Raw genomic sequence first — 26,261 nt, 5'->3', positions numbered from 1 at the left:
TCTGCACTTTCAAACTTTTCAGACCAGAAGTTATGGCAGCTTTTCTTTCATCAAAGCAAGGCCATCTGCACACAAGGCTTTTGCTCGATCTAATGTGTCACCCTTTGTTAGAACCCATGTTACTGTCGATAACAGTCACACAGTAGCTCCGTCACTTTAGCATGACTCACAGCTGCCATTATGAGTGACTCAGATAACATGAGTCACATAGATGAATTTGAACATAAAGTAATTGCTTGGATCGTACTCCTACATACACATCTTCAGGGCTACCATTGTACCTGAAATGGCTCTTAACTTGACATCCCCCCTCTCTCATCCTCTACCCTCCTGTAGGCATAGAGAAGGCCCTGTCTCGCCCCGGCCCGGACCTGGTGATCTGTGACGAGGGCCACCGCATTAAGAACTGCCACGCCAGCACCTCGCAGGCCCTGAAGAACATCCGTACCCGGCGGCGTGTGGTCCTAACGGGATACCCACTCCAGAACAACCTGATAGAGTACTGGTGCATGGTGGACTTTGTCAGGCCTGACTTCCTGGGTACCAGGCAGGAGTTCAGTAACATGTTTGAGAGGCCCATTCTGAACGGGCAGTGTGTGGACAGCACGCCGCAGGACGTCCAACTGATGAGATACCGAAGTCATGTCCTCCATAGCCTGCTGGAGGGCTTTGTCCAGAGGTGAGACTGAGAGATCTCTGGCTTGGTGCAGCTGGTTAGAACCCACATGAACTGATGCTAGTACAGTAGTCTGTTCCTGGACTAAAAAGCACTTTCAATAGAGATTCTAGTTGTAGTCTGGTTGGGTTTGTTCATGAATGTGGAGATCCACAGTATATGGCAGAGATATTTGTGGTCTAACTCGGGTTGTGTTTGTTCCCAGGCGTGGTCACGACGTGTTGAGAGACCAGCTCCCCTCCAAGGACGAGCATGTGATACTGGTGCGACTGTCGCCCCTGCAGAGGGCCCTTTACACAGAGTTTATGAACCGCTTCAGAGAGGCAGGCAACAGCGGCTGGCTCAGCCTCAACCCACTCAAGGCCTTCTGCGTCTGCTGCAAGGTGTGTGTGTGTGTGTGTGTGTGTGTGTGTGTGTCTCTGTTTTGGCATGCACAGGAATTAAAAACCGTTGTGAAGTACATGTATATCATATTCTGTATACATGTCCACATTTCATTCAAACGTCATCCTAATATTGTAGTAACGTTTGCCTGCACCAGATCTGGAACCACACAGACGTGCTGTACGAGGCACTGCAGAAGGAGAATCTGGCCAATGAGCAGGACCTGGACCTGGATGACATCACCAACAGCCACGCCCGCTGCCCCGCCCCCAACCAGAAGGGCAAGACTCCGGAGGACCCCAACAGCATCGGCGGGCTGAGTCTCAACGCTCTGCAGGAGAAGGCCAATCAGGTCATCACCTACGAATGGGTACGCAGCCACACAACACTGCCAAGCCTTTGGTTTTCCACTCCGTTTAAGTGGCAGTTGGTTGTCATCGTGGATTTATGCCGGTTGGAAAACAATTTGAGGACTGCTCATTTAGAATGGATACTGTCATAGGTTTCAGTGAAAACTGGTTATTACCTGTGCACTACAATTAGACTGTACTGACTTATCTCTCTCGCGCTCTCTCTGTTGCAGGCGAAGGAGATCATGTCTGACTATAAGCCAGGGATTTTGGAAAACTCTGCTAAGATGGTCCTGCTGTTCCACCTGATCGACGAGAGCGTCAGGAAGGGAGACAAGATCTTGGTCTTCAGGTCGGCACAAAAACAAGTCCAAGTTTTACTATTTTGTTAACTGTTTTGATAAGTTCTTCTTTTAGCCGCTTTAAAACAACTGTTGCCATGTGAATTCTTAACCAGCGGCAGGTAGCCTAGCGTCTGTAACCTTGAGCAAGGCACTTGATCCTAATTGCTCCTGTAAGTCGCTCTAGATAAGAGCGTCTGCTAAATGACGTAAATGTAAAGTAGTAGCATATATAGACGGACAAACCTCATCTCAAATGGTTTAACTAGTTTGACTGTAATTTCCAAGGACCCCTCCTCACCGTATCGCCCTCTCCACTATGTCTCCTGCAGCCAGAGTTTGTCCACCCTGTCGGTCATCGAGGAGTTCTTGGCCAAGAGGCCCATACCGGCTGGCAGTGCCAGAGAGGGAAACAACCAAAACTGGCTTCGTAACCACAACTACTATAGTATGTTTTATTTGTGCTTCCCATGACTGTATTTTTTTTGTGTGTATACATACAGTGCATTCGTAAAGTATTCAGACCCCTTCACTTTTTCCACATTTTGTTACGTTACAGCCTTATTCTAAAATGGATTTTTTTTAAAAGACATGTTCCTCATCAATCTACACACAATAACCCATAATAACAAAGCGAAAAACAGGTTTTAGAAATGTTTGAAAATTAAGAAAAAACATACCTTATTTACATAAGTAAAGACCCTTTGCTATGAAACTCAAAATTGAGCTCAGGTGCATCCTGTTTCCATTGATCATCCATGAGCTGTTTATACAACCTGATTGGAGTTAGTGGAGCAACAGATCACAAAACCCACTGTTCGGATCGGATCACGGTTTTGAGTCGTGGATGGGATCATTATTCGGATCAGCAAAAAAAAGAGACTAATATAACTTTGCTTTACATTTATTACTTAAAGCAAGGAGCTTTTCAATGTTGAAATAAAATCTTAAAATACTAAATTGTTAAATTAAAGTGCAATATGAGGCATGATACCTTCTTCCTTTGAACAATAGTGAATGAAAAATGTGCCTGTGTCCACATCATAAAAAAAGAAAGAAAGAAAGCAACGCAGACCTGAGCTTATAACGTCAAATAATTTTTCAAAAAGATGATGATTTCTACATTGTCTGAGGAGAGGGTTGACCTCTTTACAGTCACTATGTCCCCTGCCGTGGAGAACACCCTCTCGCTAGGAACTGAAGTGCCAGGCACAGCCAGGTAGCACCTTACCATCATGGCAGTGTGAGGGTATTTACACTCATTGCTTTTCCACCATGCCAGTGGATCACCATCCACGGTGCAGTTTCAGTGCTCAATAGGGTTGTAACCGTTTTGAGGGGTTTGAGCACCTGGAGGACCTCCTCTGCCACTTCCACGTCATCATCAGACAAGGTGACGATGTCTTGTCTGTTAGTACAGAGTATACAGCTGCCTGCTGCTCAAGATAGCGCTCCAACGTGTCATAAGTGGAGTTCCATCTTGTTGTGACATCGTGAATGAACTTGTGGGTCGGTAGCTGTAACATTTCCTGTTTGGTCTTAAGCACATGAGCGGCTGTTGTGCTTCGGTGGACAAAGAAACCACCTTCCTGATCCTCCCAAAGAGGCGGTCCATCTGGTTCACTGAGATTCCCCTTTGGGATGCTAAATTGATCACATATGCAAAGCAAGCCATCTGTGGCCCCAGTCCAGCCTCTATCACTGCATTTACTTGGTTCTTGGCATTATCTGTGGTGGTTGGGATATTGCTATTGGGCCTCTCTAGCTTCCACTCTGCTACTGCTCCTAGCAGTACCTGCGCCAGATTTGTGCCTGTGTGACTCTCAGAGGGGGCATGTCTGTAGCACCAGACTTCGCATCTCCCACTCCTCTGTGGTGTAATGAGCAGTCACAGTCACGTAGCTTTCCGTTGCCCTGAAGGTCAACCCGTCTGTGGTGAGGGCAACACAGAATGCCTTGGATAATTCGTCGACAATTTTGATATTTTCCTGTTCATAAAGATCTGGCACGATCTTCATACTGAAGTGGCTGCGCCAGGGGATTTCGTCGAGGGGATTTCGTAGCGTGGCTCAAGCACTTTCACCGTATTTTTAAACCCTTTGTTTTCCACAACAGAGTATGGCCTCATGTCTGCAGCGATAAACATCCCAATAGATTAGGTGATGGCTTTAGCCCGGTCTGATTCTGTAACAAAGGGCTGCTTAAATGCCGCGGTGAGAAGTTCTCTCTTGGCTGAGTTGGCTCCTGTCACTGACACACCAGGGTGATGACGATTTAAATTTGTGGCCACGCCCGATGTATTTCCATGATCCTACGGCTTTCTTGTGGCACAATGCCTACACACCGTAATTGTGTTGTCCGCCACCCATCTTCCGTCGTCATATTTGACAGGGAAGCCAAAATGCTCCCATACATGAGACTTAAATGAAGCCAGTTCTTCAGCTCCTCCGCTAGCCATGGCTGTCATCGCACTTTTTTCTATTTTACTTTTTACAACGCGAGCATCCAGGATTGATTCAACATGCTCCGTTCACGTGAACAGTACACGCAACTGCTTTAAAAAAAAAAAAAAATCAAATCAACCTTCAGGCTTCAGAGTAAAACACAACACGCATCTGTCTTGTCTTTATCTTTTCACTGCAACTCTGCATCGAGATTTAGGGAATTATTACTTTAAAAAGTAACAGCGGCAGTAAAACAGTATTTCACACTATGATAGTTAAACCTTGGGTTCACATGCATGCCGAACCGTGGGGGGTGATTGTACGGATCACGGAGTAACTACGGTCCCTTACACCACTAATTGGAGTCCACCTGTGGTAAATTCAATTGATTTGGACATGATTTGTAAAGGCACACACCTGTCTATATAAGGGCCCACAGTTGACAGTGCACGTCAGATCAAAGACCAAGCCATGAGGTCGAGTGAATTGTCTCTAGAGCTCCAAGACAGAGGCAGAGATCTGGGGAAGGGTACCAAAACATTTCTGCAGCATTGAAGGTCCCCAAGAACACAGTGACCTCCATCGTTCTTAAATGGAAGAAGTCTGGAACCACCAAGACTCTTCCTAAAGCTGGCTGCCCGGCCAAACTGAGCAATCGTAGGAGAAGGGCCTTGGTCAGGGAGGTGACCAAGAACCCGATGGTCACTCTGACAGAGCTCCAGAGTTCCTCTGGTTACATGGGAGAATCTTCCAGAAGGACAACCATCTCTGCAGCACTCTACCAATCAGGCCTTTATGGTAGAGTGGCCAGATTAGAAGCCACCCCTCAGTAAAAGGCACATGACAGCTTGCTTGGAGTTTTCCAAAAGGCACCTAAAGTACTCAAAGACCATGACAAACAAGATTCTCTGGTCTGATGAAACCAACATTGAACTCTTTGGCCTGAATGCCAAGCGTCACGTCTGGGGGAAACCGGGCACCGCTCATCACCTGGCCAATACCATCCCTACGGTGAAGCATGGTGTTGGCAGCATCATGCTGTGATGTTTTTCAGCGGCAGGGACTGGGAGACTAGTCAGGATTGAGGGATAGATAAACAGCAAAGTACAGAGATCCTTGATGAAAACTTGCTCCAGAGCACTCAGGACCTCAGACTGGGGCGAAGGTTCACCTTCCAACGACCCTAAGCACACAGCCAAGACAATGCAGAAGTGGCTTCGGGACAGGTCTCTGAATGTCCTTGAGTGGCCCAGCCAGAACCCGGACTTGAACCCGATCGAACATCTCTGGAGAGACCTGAAAATAGCTGTGCAGTGACGCTTCCCATCCAACCTGACAGAGCTTGAGAGGATCTGCAAAGAAAGATGGGAGAAACTCACTAAATACAGGTGCCAAGCTTGTAGCGTCCTACCCATGAATACTGGAGGCTGTAATCGCTGCCAAAGGTTCTTTAACAAAGTACAAAAAAAAAACAAATGTATGCATTCACTACTGTAAGTCGCTCTGGATAAGAGCGTCTGCTATATGACTACGATATAAGATATATCTATATATATCTATATATATATATCTATATATATCTATCATATATCATATATATATATCATATACTGAGTAAAGGGGTCTGAATGTATGTGATATTTCCGTATTTTATTTTTAATACATTTTCTAAAATGTCTCAACCACTGCTGTCACCACATCTCTCTGACTCCATTTATCCAGTGAGATATTTTACTGTAGCTATACAAACTGTTATTCAGCCTCTCCAACCCATGCTGCCACTTTTCCTATTGACTTACATTGACTATCGCCACCTGCTGGTTATCTTGGTATCTCTCCATTGTTCTTGGTCCTGTGTGTTGGAGACCGGGGAATGACTCTTTCTATGGTTCCTTTCTTTAGGACTGGATGGGAGCACGTCTGCCTCCGAGAGAGAGAGACTCATCAACCAGTTCAACGACCCGTCCAACACCTCCACCTTGGTCTTTCTGCTTTCCACCAGGTAATAGACCTCAGGAACACACTGGCAGAAATAATTATCATTTGTTTATAATCATGCTTCTGTACAGTCACACTAGAAACCACATTCGTTACAAACACAATCCCTCATTCACACTCTCTCACACACACACACACATACACAGTCTTACACACACACGAAACAAACACACCTCAGGTCAGTGACGTGTGCTTCTCCCCATCCCCAGGGCTGGCTGCCTGGGGGTGAACCTGATTGGGGCTAACCGCGTGGTGGTGTTCGATGCCTCCTGGAACCCCTGTCACGACGCCCAGGCTGTGTGTAGAGTATACCGTTACGGCCAGAAGAAACCCTGTCACATCTACCGCCTGGTCTGTGACTTCACCCTGGAGAAGAAGATCTACGACCGACAGATCTCCAAGCAGGGCATGTCTGGTAAGTAACCAGCTAGCCAAACAAACGCATGGAATAGATACAGACTACTCACTGGCCTGCTGAGTCTATTAGGCTCAATATTACGTGAACCTCTTATCAGTACTGCAGTCTACTCTTACCCCAAGCCTCCCCTGCTAATTGCACTTCATACGGCCAGTCCGCTTCACTAGCATACTAAACATTGTGTGTGATGTACAGCAGTCCTCTGAGCTCTGTCGGACTCTGCGAAGTCATGACTCCTCTCAGGCTAAGTGCACTCCATGCGTCCCTACTCTACTTCACGTGCACCACGGCCAAAGTGCTTTGACATCATTGTTTTCTTAACACGTTACGTCGCTCCCCTCCAATTTCAGCTATGCTGTATACACAAACAGAGAAGGCCCACACTCTTAGAATTTTTGTTGAAAAATAACAGATTTATTCCATTTTTATACATGGCCAGGGTTTTCTGTATGCCACGTTCATGTCGCACGCAGATTCCTTTTCATTTAGCTGTTGGTGGTCCTATACACACAGGGAGGGTCTAAAGGCCCTGATAATAGGTTGCTTCTTGTGTCAATTTATTGACTTCCGAACATTCCAAAGACAGTAAACTGCAAAACTTAAACGTTATAGATTGATAATGTTTGTTCATTCTGTAATGTTTTACCAACTGGATAATGGCACATCAGTTCCAGTTACTGTCTATCAACTGTAAACAGTGTTTGCCAGAAAGACGAGGAAGATTTTGGTCCGAGTTGGATTATTGCATAGGTGCACCACCATTGTAGCCGTCAAAATCTCTACCTCATGATGCAATGGTTGGAATTCTCTTTTTAAAGTGTTCATAAAATACTAATCTGCATTTGAAGGCCCCATTTTAAATAATGATGCCATTTACTTGATCAGTTTTATTTTAAAGGGAAAAATCTATGACGTTACAGTTTAAAGTTAAAGTTAAGACCTGCAGTGGCTGGTAGTGTGAAAGTCAAAAGGACCCAAACTCAGCTGAGAGGAGGTAGTGCAACACCAGGGGCTGTTTCCTTGCTGGCCTCTACCACGTTTCCTTGGCCCCCTTTTCTATGTGCACCTGTCTGAAAGGACCTGATAGGTGCAAGCAGCACCTTATCACTTGTTACCATGGACACGTGACTCATGAGCCACTAGTGTTTTTGTAATGAACACACACATACACATTTTTTTGTGCACAAATAGAAGTTCATCAAATTGGTGAACTTACTAAATGAAATGAGAGTTTGACTGTGTGATAATAGGTTGCTTCTTGTGTAAATATTTTCTGTCTGGATTTTAATGAATAAATCTTCTCCTCTGTATTTGTGTAGTAGACTAACTCCTTCTCTTCCCTCAATCCCTCTTCTCTGCAGACCGAGTGGTGGATGACCTGAACCCGATGCTGTCGTTCACACGGAGGGAGGTGGAGTCTCTGCTGCACTTTGTGGAGGAGGAGCCTGACGTGTCACAGGTGCAGCTGCAGTCCCGCCAGGAGATGGAGGCGAGCATCAGACAGGCCTGCCAGCTCTACCCTCACTTAGTCACCAAGGTAACAGATCACCTATGTACACACACTACATCAGACAGGCCTGCCAGCTCTACCCTCACTTAGTCACCAAGGTAACAGATCACCTATGTACACACACTACATCAGACAGGCCTGCCAGCTCTACCCTCACTTAGTCACCAAGGTAACAGATCACCTATGTACACACACTACATCAGACAGGCCTGCCAGCTCTACCCTCACTTAGTCACCAAGGTAACAGATCACCTATGTACACACACTACATCAGACAGGCCTGCCAGCTCTACCCTCACTTAGTCACCAAGGTAACAGATCACCTATATACACACATCTATATACACACTACATCAGACAGGCCTGCCAGCTCTACCCTCACTTAGTCACCAAGGTAACAGATCACCTATGTACACACACTACATCAGACAGGCCTGCCAGCTCTACCCTCACTTAGTCACCAAGGTAACAGATCACCTATGTACACACACTACATCAGACAGGCCTGCCAGCTCTACCCTCACTTAGTCACCAAGGTAACAGATCACCTATGTACACACACTACATCAGACAGGCCTGCCAGCTCTACCCTCACTTAGTCACCAAGGTAACAGATCACCTATGTACACACACTACATCAGACAGGCCTGCCAGCTCTACCCTCACTTAGTCACCAAGGTAACAGATCACCTATGTACACACACTACATCAGACAGGCCTGCCAGCTCTACCCTCACTTAGTCACCAAGGTAACAGATCACCTATATACACACATCTATATACACACTACATCAGACAGGCTTGCCAGCTCTACCCCCACCTCACCACCATGGTAACAGATCACCTATATACACATCTATATACACACTACATCAGACAGGTATGCCAGCTCTACCCTCACTTAGTCACCAAGGTAACCAATCACCTGTTGCTTTGACAAAGTCATTTCTGAAGATTATCATTTATTTAATGTGGTTAGTGATTCATTTTAAGGTAAAAAAAAAAACAACAACCTGTCCCTCATTTTAAGCTCAACCTTGTTACTTGAACCAAACTCATTTTAATATGGTGAAACGAATCCTTAAAAAAATATGTTTTTAACATCTAATAGTCAAAGCATAGTGTAAAAGGAGGTGAGCCGGTTCTACTCTTTTTGGGCATTTTATGGGGTTTTGTGGTGGAAAACTGAGTGGGTCGAGCATGACATGGCAACCACGTTACCCATAGATATACAACGGTAGAATTTTAAAAAATCAATTTGCTCTTTTTTTGTGAGGCTTGCATTCAATCGCCCCTCCCTGTTGCACACGACAAGCTTTAATTCCCCTTGTCACAAGGAGATGAATGGCTAATCGTCAACCCTGTTACTTTATTTTGCACTTAATAGGCACTCATTTGTTAAATTAACCTCTTGAAATGGGAAAACATAAGTTGAACATGTGCTCTTCATGACAATGTTAGAATGAGCCAAATTAAACTGCCCAAAAGGGCCTCATTTTGTGGAACGACCCATCTATATACACACTACATCAGACAGACAGGCCTGCCAGCTCTACCCTCACCTCATCACCAAGGTGTGTGTGTGTGTGTGTGTGTGTGTGTGTGTGTGTGTGTGTGTGTGTGTGTGTGTGTGTGTGTGTGTGTGTGTGTGTGTGTATATTATCTCCCCTTCGGAAAGTATTCAGACCCCTTGACTTTTTCCACATTTTGTTACATTACAGCCTTGTTCTAAAATTGATTAAATAAATACAAATCCTCAGCAATCTATACACAACACCCTATAATGACAAAGTGAAAACAGGTTTTTAGAAATGTTTGCAAATGTATTAAAAATAAACAGAACTACCTTATTTACATAGGTATTCAATACTTATGTAATATTTGTTTTTTTATTTTTTATAAATGAGCAAAAAACTCTAAACCTGTTTTTGCTCTGTCATTATGGGGTATTGTTTGTAGATTGATGAGATAAAAAAAAATAAGATTTAATCAATTATAGAATAAGGCTGTAACCTAACAAAATGTGGAAAAAGTCAAGGGGTCTGAATACTTTCTGAAGAAACTGTACATATCCATAAACACCATACTGTATTATACTCTACCCACATCTGGTGACCAAGGTTAGAACTACAATAGATTTCACTATTTCATATGGGACGGGTTTGGTGCCCAACTGTTAAATATCCTCTATTATTTATACTGAAAGTACAAAACATGCTCTTTCCATGACAACCTGGATTCACCTGGTCAGTCTACGCTATGATCCCTTATTGATGTCACCTGCTAGATCCAATTCAATCAGTGTAGATCAGGGGTTGGCAACCTAAGGCACACGTGCCAGCCTTGGCACATGAGGGTATTTGCTTTGGCCACCCCCCCAAAAATAAAAAAATAAATGGATATATTGTATTATTCTACGTGGCTTGCTAAGCCTTGGCTTGACGTTTATTATCTGACTTATTCAATTTTTTTATAAACTGGAGAAGATTTGTTTTAAATTTATTTTACCTTTATTTAACCAGGTAGGCTAGTTGAGAACAAGTTCTCATTTACAACTGCGACCTGGCCAAGATAAAGCATAGCAATTCGACACATACAACAACACAGAGTTACACATGGAATAAACAAAACATACAGTCAATAATACAGTAGAACAAAAGAAAACAAGTCTATATACAGTGAGTGCAAATGAGGTAAGTTAAGGCAATAAATAGGCCATGGTGGCGAAGTAATTACAATATTAAAAAAAACAGATCCACGCCACATTGGGTGCGGCGGGTTGCAGGAGAGTATTTAGAAGTTGAGGTTTCGGAAAATATTTTTCAAAGATATGCGAAGAAAAAGATGTAAAAAGATATATACAAGGGACAGGACAAAGACGTCTGACTGCTACGCCATCTAGGAAGAAGATAATTGAAATTGCATTGGTATGTCAACCTGATTTAGCCAATGGGCTTTCATGATTTTGCAGGAGTTTCATATTATTAGTTCAGTGCAAGATGACCCACCTCTCCCGCCAAATTTAAAACCAAGCACTGAAGATGAGAGATTCGTTTTCACGTGGCTATCAGCTAGCAAGCCTTCTTTTGTTATTTAAAAAAGTTCAGGGCGCAAAATGTCATCGGCAAAGAAAAATAAGGCAGATGTCCGCTCATTTATTGCCTCTTGGACTAAGGAATATGGATTAGTTTTACTGAAGGACCGGTCTGTTTGTGCTCTGTGTTGTAAAACTGTTGTTTGTCGGACATCAAGTGTACGACGTCATTTTGAAACGAGACATGAGGAAAACTTCAAGGATGAGGTGGACAAGGCTGAAGGAATCAAGGGCCGTGGAGGCTTTCCTCAGTAGTTCGCAGGCTTTATTTGATGGATTGCCTAACGGAGACACAATCATCTCATAGATCAAAGACATGCCTGCGTCTGCCAGAACTGTTGAAAGGCGCGTTACAGAGACGGTTGAAAATGTATAGGAGCAGCAAACTGTAGCGTTAAAAAAAATGCACCTATGTGGCTCTTTGATGAGAGTGGATGTGAATAACATTCCACGTCTGGCAGTTGTTGCAAGATACTGTGATTCAGCGCAGGTACGTGAGGAGCTGCTTTGTCTCAAACCCATGCATGATACTACTAAAGGAGAAGATGTAGCAAAAGCCTTAACAGATCATTTTGAGGAGAGGTGTCGATTTTCTTAAACGTATTCGCTATTCCAACTGCCTGTGCCCCCGCTATAGTGGGGAAACACAAAAGATTCGCAAAGCTGATTTTGAAGATGAGATTGGCCACCCCGTGTCACTATCATTCACCAAGAGAATCTGTTCTAAGGTCAAGCCTGTGGTGCTAATGGACAGCGCCTCTGTTTAGCGAGCTGTGGAATTCTTCCGCTTGTAGGCAATTAGATATTCAATAGACACTTACTTGTAATTCACGTATGACAATCATAACTGGCACGCAGATCGTTAGAAATGGGAGGATCAATTGTAAATTGGCGCTCCACACACGAAAGGTTGCCGACCCCTGGTGTAGATGAAGGGGAGGAGACGGGTTAAAGAAGGATTTTTAAGCCTTGAGACAATTGAGACGTGGATTGTGTGTGTGTGTCATTCAGAGGGTGAATGGGCAAGACAAAAGATTTAAGTGCCTTTTGAACGGGGTATGGTAGTAGGTACCAGACACACCGGTTTTAGTGTGTCAAGAACTGCAACACTGCCGATTTATTAAAAAAAATTCCACGCTCAACAGTTTCCTGTGTGTCGCAAGAATGGTCCACCACCCAACTGTGGGAAGCATTGGATCCAGTATCCTTGGATCCAGTATCCCAGGATCCCTGGATCCAGAGTCCCAGTATCCCTGTGGATTGTTTTTTTACACCTTGTAGAGTCCATGCCCCGATGAATTGAGGCTGTTCTGAGGGCAAAGTGGGTTGCAACTCAACATTGGGAAGGTGTTCCTAATGTTTTGTACACTCAGTATATAATTATAATTTTACTCAAACTACTCTCCATGTCGGTCTCTCTAGCAACCCTTCCATCATGATTCTCTCCTGGTGGACCGGCGGGAGATGAAGCTCACCAAAGCGGAGAAGAAGGCTGCCAAAAAGAGCTACGAGGACGAGAAGCGTGCGTCGGTGCCCTACACGCGGCCCTCTTACGCCCACTACTACCCCGCCAGCGACCAGAGCCTCACCAACATCCCTGCCTTCAGCCAGCGCAACTGGTGAGATGGTCCCCCAAAGACAGACACTCTTTTAGTTCCTGTTTTCACCCGATAAATCTATTTTCTCAGTAACATATACTGTACAATACTACAATTGCTTAGTCAATGTGATACCAAGTTTTTAATTCTTTTAAACTGTTCTTTTAACCCCACCGTCCTCAATTTGGACTGCCAATTTGCCACCCTCTCATCTTTCCTCTCCCTTGACCCTCCCCCACCCCTACCCCCCTTCAGGCGCCCACCCCCTCGCCAAGATGAGAAGGCCGTGGCCAGCATCCGCCCCGTTCAGTCAACTCCAAATCCCATGTTGCCTCGCCAGGCGTCTCATGCCTCAGCCTCCACGGCAGACTCCGACTCCAGCTCGGGCTTTCCCGTCAACTACCTGCAGAAGGCAGGCGTCTTCGTCCAGAAGATAGTCACCACCACAGATATCGTGATACCAGGAACCAACAGTTCAACTGATGTCAAGGCCAGGATCAGTGCAGGAGAGAGCATCCACGTCATCAGAGGAACTAAAGGGACCTACATCAGAACCTGTGACGGGAGGATCTTTGCCATCCGTGCTGCAAGCAAGCTCAAGGCAGGGGAGGAGAAAGCCGTTGCACCCAAAAGTAACAATCCCATCTCAACTCTTAGTCAGTATAGATTCTACCCATTTGGTCCATATGGATCTGTTTTTGAGTGCTGATGGTTTCTGTTAATCTAGACCAGAGAGCAGTATCTGACCCGTCTGTCTTCCCTCCCTCAGACACCCAGAAGGCATCGGAGGACTCGACGAACGGCCCCAGCGGCTGTGTGACTCGCCCGCTCTCCCCTGACAGCCCCGAGATACTGAGCGAGCTCCAGAGGTACACAGCTGCAGCCGGAAACAAGATCCAGCAGCAGCAGGCCTCCAAGGCCCCGTCTGCAGGATCCTTGGAGACGGCGCTGGCAGAGAGCACCAATGGCAGCAGCATGACCAGCCATGCCAAGCCCTGGGGAGAGACCGCGGCCCAGCCCAACACAGACTACACAGCCGCCCTGGACCTGAAGGGCACCAAGCGCAAAGCCTCCACCCCGTCTGCCGACGAATCGGCCAACAACAAGCAGCTGGCCACCGGCAAGCGCACCTTAGCCCTGTTGCCCCCCCGGGCCTTTCCCTTCACCGGGGGTTACGGCCTCCCGCCCATGGTCCTCAACCCGGCCATGCTGGGTTCCATTGAGCAACCCCTTTTCATGGGGGCTGGCTCGCCCTACTTCCAGCCCCACAGCCAGCTGGGTGACCCCTGTCTCATGTTCCCCATGACCTCTGACCCCTTCGGCCAGGGGGACAGCACCCTACCTAGCTCCTCCTCCAGGTCTTCCTCCTCCACCACTACCAGCTCCTCCTCGGCTGCCTCTGACTCAGCCTCCCTGGCTCCCTTCATGCTGGGTGCTGGTATGGCTGGCATGCTGTCCTACGGCCAGTCCGTGGGCATGTACCCTAGCTCGCTGCTCCCTGGGGGGCTCCCGGCCGCCACCCCAGGCCCCGCTGGCTCCAGCTTCCTCTCCCACTTCCCCTCCTCTGGCCTGATGGGGGCGGGGCTGGGTCGCTCTGATGCCCACGGCTCGGCAGAGAACGCTGGTAGCAGCTCAGACAGCGACGACGATGATGACGATGATGTCATTGAGGTGACTGGACAATGAGAGCCTCCAACCGTAGGGAAGAGGCATGTGGGTTGTAGGGGACAGTTAGTGGGTTGTTGGTGCTAGGAGATCTGGAGAGGAAAGGAAGGGACAATCAAGCCCCATCCACCTCCACTAGCCCTTTTCCCCATCCCAAGTGCAACATGCACGCCGTTCAGAAAACGAGTCTATTGGAATATAACACAAACTGGACAAAGCAACAAATCCTTATGCTGAATATCTAATTTAAAAATAAGAAAATAGAAGAACTGAGCACGAGAGAGAACGTAGATGAAAAGGAAACGGACTTGGGGCTTCCAAAATGTTCTGTTCTGTCTGTCCTGTTCAAATCACTGAAGCGACAGCTGGGTTTGAACCTGCAGTGACCCTGAATCGCCACCAGGGTGTACTGTTTGTTCAGAAGACTGACTAATTCGCTTGGTTGTCTTCTATAACTTTTTTGCATTTTTCCAACAGTTGATGATAGACTAGATTAATAACTAACTGACAATAGACTAGAGTTAATAAATCAAATTGAGAGACATAGTTGGTAGTAATTATGGTATGGCACAAAATATCTGTTAGATGATATTGTTCTTGATTGTCATTATTTGCTACTGAATATTATTTTATATGGTAGTCCTACTCTAAAACTGTTTTCAAAATCAATTTGATTTGCTCTTGAATTAACTGCCAGGACAGAAGTGTTGAGTTTTTTGAGAAATTGGATGATAATCAGAAAATGGACTAGTTGAGACTGAAGTCAAGAAACAGTTAGGCTCTTTGTTGGGTGAAAACTTTAAAGGAAGAACCTTCAACTCAAAGAATGTACGCTTATTTACACCTTTAACGCAGATCTTTGGGACAGGCATCACTTTTGGGAAGATCTGATTTCCACGTTTTATGTCATCTTCTGCATTTTTCTAATTGATTACCTGTCTATAGGTGATGATGTGAAACTGTGCTCTTGCGAAGCGCCAACTGTCCAAAGGGACGGTGAATTGAAAATGCCTTGCCTCTGTCTCTAAATGTTACCTAGTGGGAATAGAGAAACAGCGAGACGGGCAGTCCTAGGACCTGGATCTCACCCATAGTCTTACTGTAGCTTTTCTAAGTGATACAAATATGACCTGTGACCCCTCTGTGTGCGTCTCCTTCCCTGTCTGTTTCTGCATTGGGTACCCAAGTGTTCTAGAGGAGAGAACTTGTCTCATAATGTCTCGCTTTGTCTCGGTGGATAGCTTGAACACTTGTTTTCTGTTCCTTTGTCTCATCTCTGGCATATGTGATTTCAACTGAAAAACAAACAGCGTTCAAGAGGTCATTGTCAAACCAAAATAATTTGAGCAAATTCAAAAATGGCTGTGCCAAAAAAACTTAAAGCAAACTTAGAGGATAATTCTCTGACGCGACCAAATGTCACCAACTGCTATTGGCCTAAAGAAGAGAGGGTGTCTTTCGAATTTGGTCACAGAATGTCATTACAGACTTCGTTGTGAGCTCATTGTAAAGGGGGGGGGGGGCGGTCAGGTGTGTGTGAGACCTGGTTCTGTTTGATAACCAGCACTTTTTCATTTTCGTTACTTCTGACTGTTACTGCCCCTCTCATTACTTACATAGACTTACTGTCTCAATTCAACCCACTTTGGGAAGAGGGAAGGCCAGCACACCACCTCCACCAAGTCCCTAGCCTTGAGTCTCTTCAGCAGGAGCTTTAAACTCCAATTCTTGCATTGATTACGATACCCTAGTATCATCAGACTTGTTCTTCTTTTCATTCATACCATACTTAATGTACTTTTTCTTTTTTCAATGTTTGCATTTACCAAGTTAATGTATTTATGACAGTGCATATTTATTCATTGTTATTTTAAATGTTTGTACTTTTTTTGTTCTGTTTTTGTTTAAGGGGAATTTTTTTAATGTTATTTTACTGGAACACGTCGATTTATTGTGTTCCGTGACTTGAGAAATGGGATATTAGACATCTGACTCAGTGTGTGAGTTTCTGGACCAACCAGTCACGGGCGGTCAAACCACTCATTAGCAGAGAGAAAATGTCACCCAGTGCTTTTGTTTTTGTTCATGTCCATATCATCCAGATGTTCATTTGAATCTATATATCCTAATGGCAAATGAAAGGTAGTTCCCTCAGTTTTCAATGTTTTCAGTTGTTGTACCAACTGATCTTTTTCATAGCTTTCTACTTGAATTTCAGTATTTATTTATAAATCGATTCAGTCAGCAACCAACTGACTGTCAAGTAAATTCCATTTAGTTAAAGGGATAGTTCGGGAAGTTAGAGGTATTTTTTTGCGAGCCAATGCTAACTAGCGTTGGCACGATGACAGGAAGTCTGAGTATGTGCTAGCATGGTTAGCAAAGCCTGTACAGTACATCGTTTGTGAATGGACATGTAACAATGGATGGCTTTAAGATCTTTTGTAAATAAAATGTTTTGAATGGCATTTCAAGTTCATTTACTTTGATAAAAACGCAAATGTTTAATCGCACACTAGTATCTTATCTCACACACAGATTCTCAAGCACTATCTGAACATAAGTAACTCTTTCGCTTCACTTTTGGAGGGGACTGAGCATTTGGTCTAGAGACCTGTCCAGAGTCATATCCATCAGATGACATGACCTGAAATCAGATGAAGAGGGCAAAATTGAGAATAGCTGTCAGCCACTCGTCCTAGATGACAATGCGTTAAAAGTAGAAACAAACACGTTCGATCAAAACTGTTATCTTTACACGGAGACAGGTTTACTGTTTTGTATGTAGTATTAATTTATAGTTGTCTGGTGCATGCTTTTAGTGTTTACATCAGCTTTGGTGAAATGAGCAGTCTGCCAGCCTTCAAGTTGATAATGTTTACATGTTTTGACAATGAAACTGAAATTCTGTACATCGACTTCGCCAGTGATATCTTAAATTACTTAGCCTTAGATTTTCATCATCAGCTATGCAAGCAGATTCTGTTCAGTTGTATCTGGGAACAATAAAAAGGAATTCCATGATGTCTGCTTATTCCAGGAAGCTTGGCCACGGTGGACTGGATGTCACTTGATGGGTTTACCGCTCTTTGGTGTTGTAGCTCTGCGTTGCCGTCTGATCTATAATGTAAAGTTGGAACGGCTTGGGAATGGGAGATGCAGGCAAAGATCTGGGACTGTCACACTGCCATGGTTTTCTGTCCCAGTATGGGTCCTCTTACATGACCAAGATGCGTGGAAATTTGTGTGTTTTTGAATTGAAGACTCTGTTTTTGGGTTGCCTAACCTTGGTCTTTTACATAAACCAACCCTTTTACATAAGTCAAGCGTTCACAGGGATTTGGTTCATGCAAATTGTCTCCCTCACCACCATCGCACACTCACAATTTAACCTCACAGGTCCAGTGGTTTGTCTTTTGATTCTGTAAAAGCAGAACTGTTATTCAGAGAGATGCATAAATATTCCAAAATGCTGACATTGCCATTTGAAACACTATCAGAGCAGTACAATTGCGTCGAGTGTTGTGGCTCTTGTTCTCCATAAGGAAAGTTCCACTGAGGCATCCCAGATCCAAGCATGTCTCATCTGGGTCTCGATAAAAACAGCCTTTGTCTCGTGTTTTTATCACTGTAAGTGGACAAGCGCATTATAACTCTGCTTACTTTACACATTTTTGTTAGTTTGTTTGCGGGTGTGTCCATTTGTATGCCTGTCTTCAGAGGACAACGTTGTTCTTTGCCAGTCAAAGGTCCCTCACTTGTTTTGTTTTTTTGGTAGCCAACCATTGTCCACTGCGTTTTCTGCCAGTGAGCTATTCACGTTGTCTTGGTTTGATTTCAGATCAGATTTTGCTGTGCTCTCTCTTTATCTGTGATGTTTGATTCTCATAGAGTTCTGCTGGCAGAGGGTTTTGTCTTTTTTTACACCTGAGAAATGTGAATTCTTTAGTGTAATATTTTTTATGCCAATTAATTACTGAATAAAATGAATGTGTATGCAGTTATCCCAGTCATTTCTGTCTCTTTAATCAATGTGTGTTCAACACGCACATTTTTTTTTTTAAACCTTATTTTACCAGGTAAGTTACCTGGGAAATGGTTACATGGGAGAGGAGGGATGAATGAGCCAGATGGAAGCTGGGGATGATTATAATTTAGCCAGGACACCAGGTTTTACACCCCTACTCTTACAATAAGTGCCATGGGATCTGTAGTGACCACAGAGAGTCAGGACACCTGTTTAACGTCCCATCCAAAAGACTGCATACACCCGAGCAAGGTCCCCAATCACTGTCCTGGGGCATTGAGTTATGTTTTTAGACCAGAGGAAAGAGTGCCTCTAACTGGGCCTCCAACACCACTTCCAGCAGCATCTGGTCTCCCATCCAGGGACTGACCACAACCAATGCTGCTTAGCTTCAAAGGCAAGCCAGCAGTGGAATGCTGCTGTCCATCTCCAAACATGTCAGTTTGAATACATTTATGTTTTCGTAGTCAGATTAGCTTCTCACTACTCAGAAAGATAACACTCCTTTTGTAGCGAGTCCAGTAAAAATCTATAGAATTCCATATAGAATCCCTAAAATGTAATAAGATCTCTGGCAAAAACAACATCATGATGATATGAGGTAAGTATTCCAGGTGGGCGGACAGATGGACCAGGGATGATGTAAACACACAAAATAATGATTGGCTTATCACAAAAAAACTGATTGCATGAGAATCCTCAAAGCAAATAAATGTTGGGAATTAGGCTATGCATAAAGAGCTGGAGACTGACAGGCAGGCACCTAGACTAGAGCATCCCTTGACTGCTGTGTGTGTGTGTGGTGGGGGGGAGAGATGGAGTCAGGGGAACCCATAGAGGTCGGACAGAAGACGGGCAGGGAAAAAAATAAGAAAGTGGAACACATTAAGAGTGAATATCGAGTGCTGCAGGAGGAAATTGAACATGATGAGAGTGAGGATTAATTAACTGCGGTGGCAAGACCAGCGGTTCAAGACCGCTGAGTTTGAGCCTCATCCAGATGGTGATAAAGATGATTTTTGCCCAGTGGGAGTGAGATTTTGGGAGAGAATGGATCCTTGCCTTCTGGCTGATCCATATGTAGTGTCAGGTTGGGTGGATAAAAGAGGTTGGGGAATGTAGGGTCGTGAAAGTGACTTGAAGTGGAATCGTGTCGATTTTTTGCGTTTCTGCCATTCAGAGGGAGCGTGCGCTCCGCACCACATGCCTGAGGACAATAACTGTGTTTTGCTTTCCTCTCCGGAGCAGGGCCCTGTTGAAAGGAGTGATAACTGGAGTGGCGTTAAGTGTTGAGGAGGGTCAACTGAAGTTGAAGATTCCCATTGTCTGTGACGCCCAACGTTTGGTGCGATGCAGACCCAGTGAAGAGTGTGGTGAAACAGCGAAGACACTGTCTGTACTATTGAGTTTTGATGCAGAGTCTAAAGTCAAGTTAGGATTTGTCAGTTATCCCGTGAGAGCTTTTGTCCCAAACCCATTATGGTGTTTTAGGTGTCAAGCTTATGGTCATGTGGCAGCAGTGTGTAGGAGGGAGAATCCTAGATGTGAGAAGTGTGCAGGAGGACTTGAGACATAGGAATGTGTTGTATCTGTGGGAAATGTTGTATGTTTAACTGTAGGGGTACCCATGGTGCTGGAGATCAGAGGTGTCCAGGGAGAGAAAGGCAGGTTGAGGTTGCCAGCATCAGAGTAGTACAGAAGTTGTAGTATGCTGAGGCAGGGAAGAGAGTAGTAGAGGAAGGTGGGTCCAGGATGAGGGATCCTAAGAGGATCCCAATGAGTGGGCTGAGGCCAAAAAATGGGAAAGGGGGATACCTAGTCAGTTGTCCAACTGAATGTATTCAACTGAAATGTGTCTTCCGCATTTAACCTAACCCCTCTGAAATCAGCAGAGTGGTAGGAATAGCATGTGCTTCAGTAGGTTTGTATTTTTTGGCATTCATAGCCATGGTGATCAACTGTACCGCAGGAATGGAATGAAAATCACAGAGGATAGATGTTGTGGTGGCAGCTGTAGAGAAGTACTTGGGTGTACGAGATTTTACTGTAGAAGAGTTACAAGGTGATGTAAACGATAGTGTCCAGTCCTCCTAGGCTGCTTGCCTGGTGTAGGATCAAATGGGGCCAAAGTAGTGGAATAGTGATTAGGTTTTAATGGGTGTAGGGTTAGTTGGTAGGGCAATTTTTTCACATAGTGTAATGAATTCATACTACATGATAGTAGGCTGATGCACAGTCAATACAGTAGGTGGTGGCATGCACCTATAATATTTATTTGCGGCCCACCATAATGAAGAAGTCAACAAAAAAACTATTTCCCATAGTGCTCCAGTGCACCACGCTGGCGTGATTTGACGCTTCGTGTGACGGTGACAGTGAGCCCAAGACTCAGTTTTTTTTTGGTCAGTGTGTGAAACGCTGGATTGCCAGTAATCTGTGATTTTATATCGGAATAACGTTGATGTAACCGAATAGACATTGTGAAGACTTAATGATTTCCGCGTGAATCTCCGATTTTTGATCACCTCGACAACATTGTTTTGAAGGCCTGTAGCTACAGCTAACTAACGTTCCAGGAAAAACTCGAGCTACTGTAGCTAACTAGCGGTGATTCCTGGGCCGAGGAAAACAAGAGGGGCGCTGGTACTAATTGTTATAGTTTTTGGAGTTATACAACTAAAACCCATTAATCAAATGTTGACTGGTCATCTTATGAATTCGAATGGTGGATATAAAACATCGTAACAAACTGTCAGACTTCTTTCCCTAGCCATTTAATAGTAACTTAGCAATAACAAGCTAGCTAACTTAGCTTAAAAGCTACTTATTCCAGTGCTTGCTAGCCAGCAAGCAAATGCTGAAATATTAATTTAACTAGCTGGTTGAAGTTCTTGGTATGATTCCTAAAGTGCAGTAGCTATTTAATATTTGTGATGTATGTAAACTTCGAGTATGACACCGTTTGGTGTCAATTGAGAGTAATTCACAGGTTGCTACATCTGTTAGCTTAGTAAATTAGCCCAGTTACTCTTAATATCTAATCACACTAGTAAGGTCACTTCAGTTCGGCAGCTATAAAGGGTTATAGCGAGGTAGGAAAGTTTCCCCATCAAGTGTTTCGAACAGCGATAACATTAAAGGTTCATTTTAAACCACCCATTAGCATTGATCAATCAGATTCTTTCCCCTATGAAGCATCACTGTCGAGAGTGGATGTTGTCTGTATCAGCAGATTACGTTTGTTCTTCTTGGCACTGCTGATTAACGGCCAACACGTGAGCAGCTGCAGGTCATACGAACTTACTGATCGGCCCTTGCGCGAGACTGACAAACGACACAATGAATCGCTATCTGCCAGTTGCACGACAGCACTTCTTGGGCGCATTAACCAACACTAGCGTTGTGGTGAAGTCCATAAGTGCCATAGTGCTACTTCTGTATCTGCTCTCATGGGCAGTTGACACTCCATACGCCCTGGGTGTGACGCCTGGCTACCTCTTCCCCCCTAACTTCTGGATCTGGACCCTGGTGACCCATGCCGTGGTGGAGCAGCATGTGTGGGGATTGGTGACCAATGTTGGGACTGTCATGGCCTGTGGCCGGCTGTTGGAGCCTCTGTGGGGCGCCTTGGAGCTGCTAATCTTTTTCGCCGTGGTCAACATCTCTGCAGGCCTCCTGGCGGGCCTCTGCTACTTGCTCACGTATGTCGCCACCTTCGACCTGGACTACTTGTTTGCTGTGCGTGTCCATGGGGCACCAGCTTTCCTCGGGGGGGTGTTGGTGGCCCTCAAGCAGACCATGGGGGACACGACTGTGCTGCGGGTTCCACAGGTCAGGCTCAAAGCGTCCCCGGCGCTGGTCCTCCTCTGCCTGGCCCTGCTACGCCTCTCTGGCCTGCTGGAGAATGCCGCCCCACTGGCGGCCTACAGCTTTGGCGCCCTGGCAGGCTGGGTCTACCTGCGCTTCTACCAGAGGCACAGCCGGGGCCGCGGGGACATGTCAGACCACTTTGCCTTTGCCTCCTTCTTCCCTGAAGCGGTACAGCCAGTGGTGGGGCTGCTGGCTGGCCTGGTGCACGCAGCCCTGGTGAAGATCAAGGTGTGCAGGAAGATGGTGAAGCGCTATGACGTCGGGGCACCTTCCTCCATCACCATCAGTCTGCCGGGGGCAGATCCCCAGGACACAGAGAGGAGGAGGTGAGTGCTGTAGAGGCCCAAATAAACACACAGGGATCCATTACAGCACACAGCCCAATATTTGTTTACCTCCATTATGTGGCTGACACACTTGCAAGCTGTCATGCATACACTGTTTGTCCTCCGTTACGTAGACGGCAGTTAGGCCTACATATCACCTCGCTCTGCACCTGGAGAGGATCAGTGGCTGTTTGAAAGGGACTCCGAGACACCTGCTATGCCATGATGTAATGCAAACATTTGCTTGGTAATGGGCAGACAGTTTATTTTACAACTGACTCTGTCTGATCGTCTTACAGGCAGTTGGCGCTGAAGGCCCTGAACGAGCGACTGAAGAAGGTGGAGGACCAGTCGGCCTGGCCGAGCATGGACGACGAAGAGGACGACGATGAGGACGAGGTTCAGGCCGACACCCCGCTGCTCTCTGGACATGAGAGAACCTCGCCAGCAGGGGGTTCTAATGGTTCCCAGAACACCACGGGTCAGGAGTCCAGCATCATCAGCTTTGAGGACGCCCCCTCCAGCTCATAACAGACACACTGATACACACTCAGCCATACTAAGTTTTGACTAGCACACACACTACAGTGACACACACACACTAGCTCTAGCAGTTTTTGACACATTGTCAGGCTTATCAGTTTTTCGCTCTGACTCTCCGAAGTTGTACACCGATTGCTCTCCTGGCCCCCACCCGCATATGTCCATTGAAACAATGCAATGTACAAACACATTGGACTCTCCCTAGTTTGTCACGTCTGTCCTGAATAAACTATTGAATGGTCGTACAAAATGTTTTTTTTTTAAATTACAGCTCTTTTGACCCGAAACACCTGCTCCACACCTGCTGCTCGTCTGACTCCCAGACCTTGTGTCTGAGACGCTACGATTGGAGCGGAGACTCTTAGCAAACTCCCCATCTGTTGCTGTGTGTTACTATTGTCCCAGAGCAAGCTTTCAGCAAACGGATGCAGATTCTCAGTGGTTTTTTAGGTCATCCTTTTGTGCTGATTGGTGTTTCGTCTTCAATGTCTTTGACATCTTTCTCTTCTCCATCACTGAAAGACTGAAATACAGTTATGGCCAAATATATATTGGCACACTTGCACTTTTCTTAAATAATTCCCTATTTCTTCTAAAATAAGTTGATTAAAAACAAACAGTAACCACACATTATTGGATTTGACATTGCAGAACCAATTTAGCTTGTTTTGAATTTAGAAAGTAAAGACCAATGACATGGACAAAATAATTGGCAACCTTTGGCCAAGATAACTGCAGAAAAACGCTTCTTGTCGTCAATGAGCTTGCTGCACCTTTCTGCTGACAATTTGGCCCACTTTTCAGCAGCATACTTCTATAATTCTTCAATACTTCAGGTGGGCCGTCCACCAACTGCAGTTTTCAGATCTCGCCAATAAGTTTTTGATGTGACTGCTGGCCACTTCAGAACAGTCCAGCATCTCTTAACCATTCCTGGATGCTTTTTGATGTGTGAGGTTGTTTTCCTGCTGGAAGACCCACAACCTTCAGTGGAGACACATTTTTTGGACACTGGGTTGAACACTGGACAACGAAACAACTGATAATCTGCAAATTTCAAGCAACCCCACAGCATTACCAAACCTCCCCCATCTTTGATTGTAGGGAGGGTGTTATTTTCATTGAAATAATTTGTCAGTAAACACAGATCTGTATTGCCAAAGAGCTCTGATTTGGTTTCATTGGTCCACCGAACCTTTTCCCCAGGATTTAGGCTTGTTTAGGTGGGTTTTTGAAAAGTTCAAACAGGCTTTTTTTTGTCTCCAGCAGTGGGGTCTTCCTATGTTTACCGACAACCAAATTAAGCGTTCAAAGAAAATAACCCCCCCCCCCCACACACAATCAACCATGGGGGAGGTTTGATAAAGCTGTAGGTCTTCTTTGCTGCCTCTGGTAGTGCGGGCCTTGAATGTGTGCAGAACATTAGGAAATCCACAGATTATCATGGTGTTTTGGAGTGCAATGTTCAACCCAGTGTCTTTGTCGAAGGTTGTGGATCTTCCAGTAGGACAACAACCACAAACACGCATAAAAAGCACCTTGGACTGTTCCAATAGCCAGCGACGGGTCCAGATCTGAATCACATCTGTGATGATCCATCTATGGCGAGAGAGGGCACTTGTCAAACTTTGGCGAATAAGAGCAGTTTGTTGCTGAAGAGTGGGCCAATTTGCCAGTAGAAAAGGTACAGAAAGCTTATTGATGGCTACAAGAAGCATTTGTTGAAATGTATCTTGACCGAGTACGAGCTCCTGGGTGCCAATCATTTTGTTCATGCCATTTGTCTTTATTTTCAAAATAAAAATTGCAAATTTAAGTTTACAAAAATTAAACTGGTTCTGCAATGTGGAAAATCCAATAATGTGTGGAGACCAAACTTTTTTTTTTCTATTTCAACTTATTTTCGAAGGGTGACAATATATTTGGCCGCAACTGTAGGTCTATTTTACCATTGCTAGATCTTCTGTTTTCAAATGTTTCCAACATTTATGGGACACCTGATAATTGGACAAGTTGCTCTGTGGATGATAATGATGATGTGGTTCCTGTTTTGAGTTGTTTACTTTTGCTCTGAAGTCGGAGTTGGATTACTCGAAGGGGAACCCTGGCCATAATAGATTGAAGGTGTGTGGGTCTATCTTCATTTTTGTTCATACTGTTGATTTGAGTTCTGTCAGAATCTTTAGTTTTTCTGGCCAGCCAGTTTTATTGTTTCTTTTTATCCAAACGTGTGTAACAGGGAGAGGTAGAGGACTAAATGTTGTACACAGTGGTTTCCTGTCATTCCTGGATGGTTTTGGCCCGACAAAGTTCAGCAGCTTTTGACAATGACGGAGAAATACAGCCACTGATGCAGTCTTGACAGGCTCTCTTCTCCCCAGGGAACATCTTGTCGAAATCTCTTGCTCTTTGTTTCTTTCTAGTTTCTCCTTTTCCCCCACTATCTGTGTCACGTCTCTGAATGTTGGTTAAGATAAGATCTGCACTCGTGAGTCTTTAAATCAAATACCTTATGAGGTTTGAAATGTTAAGGTGTGGTGAATGATGCCAATACGGATGCAGTTCTGTTTAATTTGTTGGGGAAGGTGACTCGAAGCTTGGTTTTCACAGATTTTCCGTGCACCAGACAGGTTCCTCAGATTTCCACTAATGATGTGTTTCTCTTTGTACCGTGACCGTTGCGCAGACTCCTGTTTAGTTTCAGATATTTCTCTGTCTCTATATGAAATAAAATACGATTGTATGAAATGTAACAATGAATTGTCTTTTTGCAACACTGGGTAGGTAGTAGTATAGGACAATTCAGCTGATATTTATTTAGGGTGCTGCTTGCTTGCCCCTCAAATGTGCCACTAGGCGGAGCAGTTAACACAGTCTCTTATACTGTTCTGACAACAGAAACAGCTGCCCTCATCAATCTACACACAATACCCCATAATGACAAAGCAAAAACTGGTTTTTAGATATGTTTGCACATTTCTAAAAAAACAACTGAAATACCTTATTTACATAAGTAT

General features: G+C 44.9%; 2 protein-coding genes across 4 annotated transcripts in view; both read left to right on the top strand.

Annotated features, from left to right (window-relative positions):
• Positions 1 to 16,946, top strand: part of LOC106572303 (helicase ARIP4) — a 69,501-nt gene extending 52,555 nt beyond the window's left edge. For all 3 annotated transcript variants that reach the window (XM_045695988.1, XM_045695990.1, XM_045695989.1), the window contains 11 exons: positions 337 to 679; positions 882 to 1,059; positions 1,218 to 1,430; positions 1,644 to 1,762; positions 2,084 to 2,199; positions 6,098 to 6,197; positions 6,403 to 6,608; positions 7,973 to 8,148; positions 12,638 to 12,834; positions 13,069 to 13,445; positions 13,583 to 16,946. In XM_045695988.1, coding sequence (XP_045551944.1) covers positions 337 to 679; positions 882 to 1,059; positions 1,218 to 1,430; positions 1,644 to 1,762; positions 2,084 to 2,199; positions 6,098 to 6,197; positions 6,403 to 6,608; positions 7,973 to 8,148; positions 12,638 to 12,834; positions 13,069 to 13,445; positions 13,583 to 14,499 — 2,942 coding nt within the window. In that variant the 3' untranslated portion in view covers positions 14,500 to 16,946. The remainder of the gene's footprint in view (positions 1 to 336; positions 680 to 881; positions 1,060 to 1,217; positions 1,431 to 1,643; positions 1,763 to 2,083; positions 2,200 to 6,097; positions 6,198 to 6,402; positions 6,609 to 7,972; positions 8,149 to 12,637; positions 12,835 to 13,068; positions 13,446 to 13,582) is intronic.
• Positions 16,947 to 20,840: 3,894 nt separating this feature from the next.
• tmem115 (transmembrane protein 115) lies at positions 20,841 to 25,997 on the top strand. The gene is made up of 2 exons (XM_014146309.2): positions 20,841 to 22,701; positions 23,001 to 25,997. The coding sequence occupies exons 1-2, from the start codon at positions 21,845 to 21,847 to the stop codon at positions 23,230 to 23,232; spliced, it is 1,089 nt and encodes a 362-aa protein (XP_014001784.1). The 5' UTR covers positions 20,841 to 21,844; the 3' UTR covers positions 23,233 to 25,997.
• The last annotated feature ends 264 nt before the right edge of the window (positions 25,998 to 26,261 follow it).

Source organism: Salmo salar, chromosome ssa15, assembly GCF_905237065.1.
Source record: "Salmo salar chromosome ssa15, Ssal_v3.1, whole genome shotgun sequence".
NCBI classification, from domain to species: domain Eukaryota; kingdom Metazoa; phylum Chordata; class Actinopteri; order Salmoniformes; family Salmonidae; genus Salmo; species Salmo salar.
This window is presented reverse-complemented; position numbering and strand designations above follow the sequence as displayed.

Bases quoted from the DNA above. Each gene is read 5' to 3' on its own strand.
- tmem115 (XM_014146309.2), top strand. From the start codon at position 21,845: ATGAATCGCTATCTGCCAGTTGCACGACAGCACTTCTTGGGCGCATTA. The intron at 22,702-23,000 runs GTGAGTGCTGTA...ATCGTCTTACAG, and splicing joins CAGGACACAGAGAGGAGGAG to GCAGTTGGCGCTGAAGGCCC.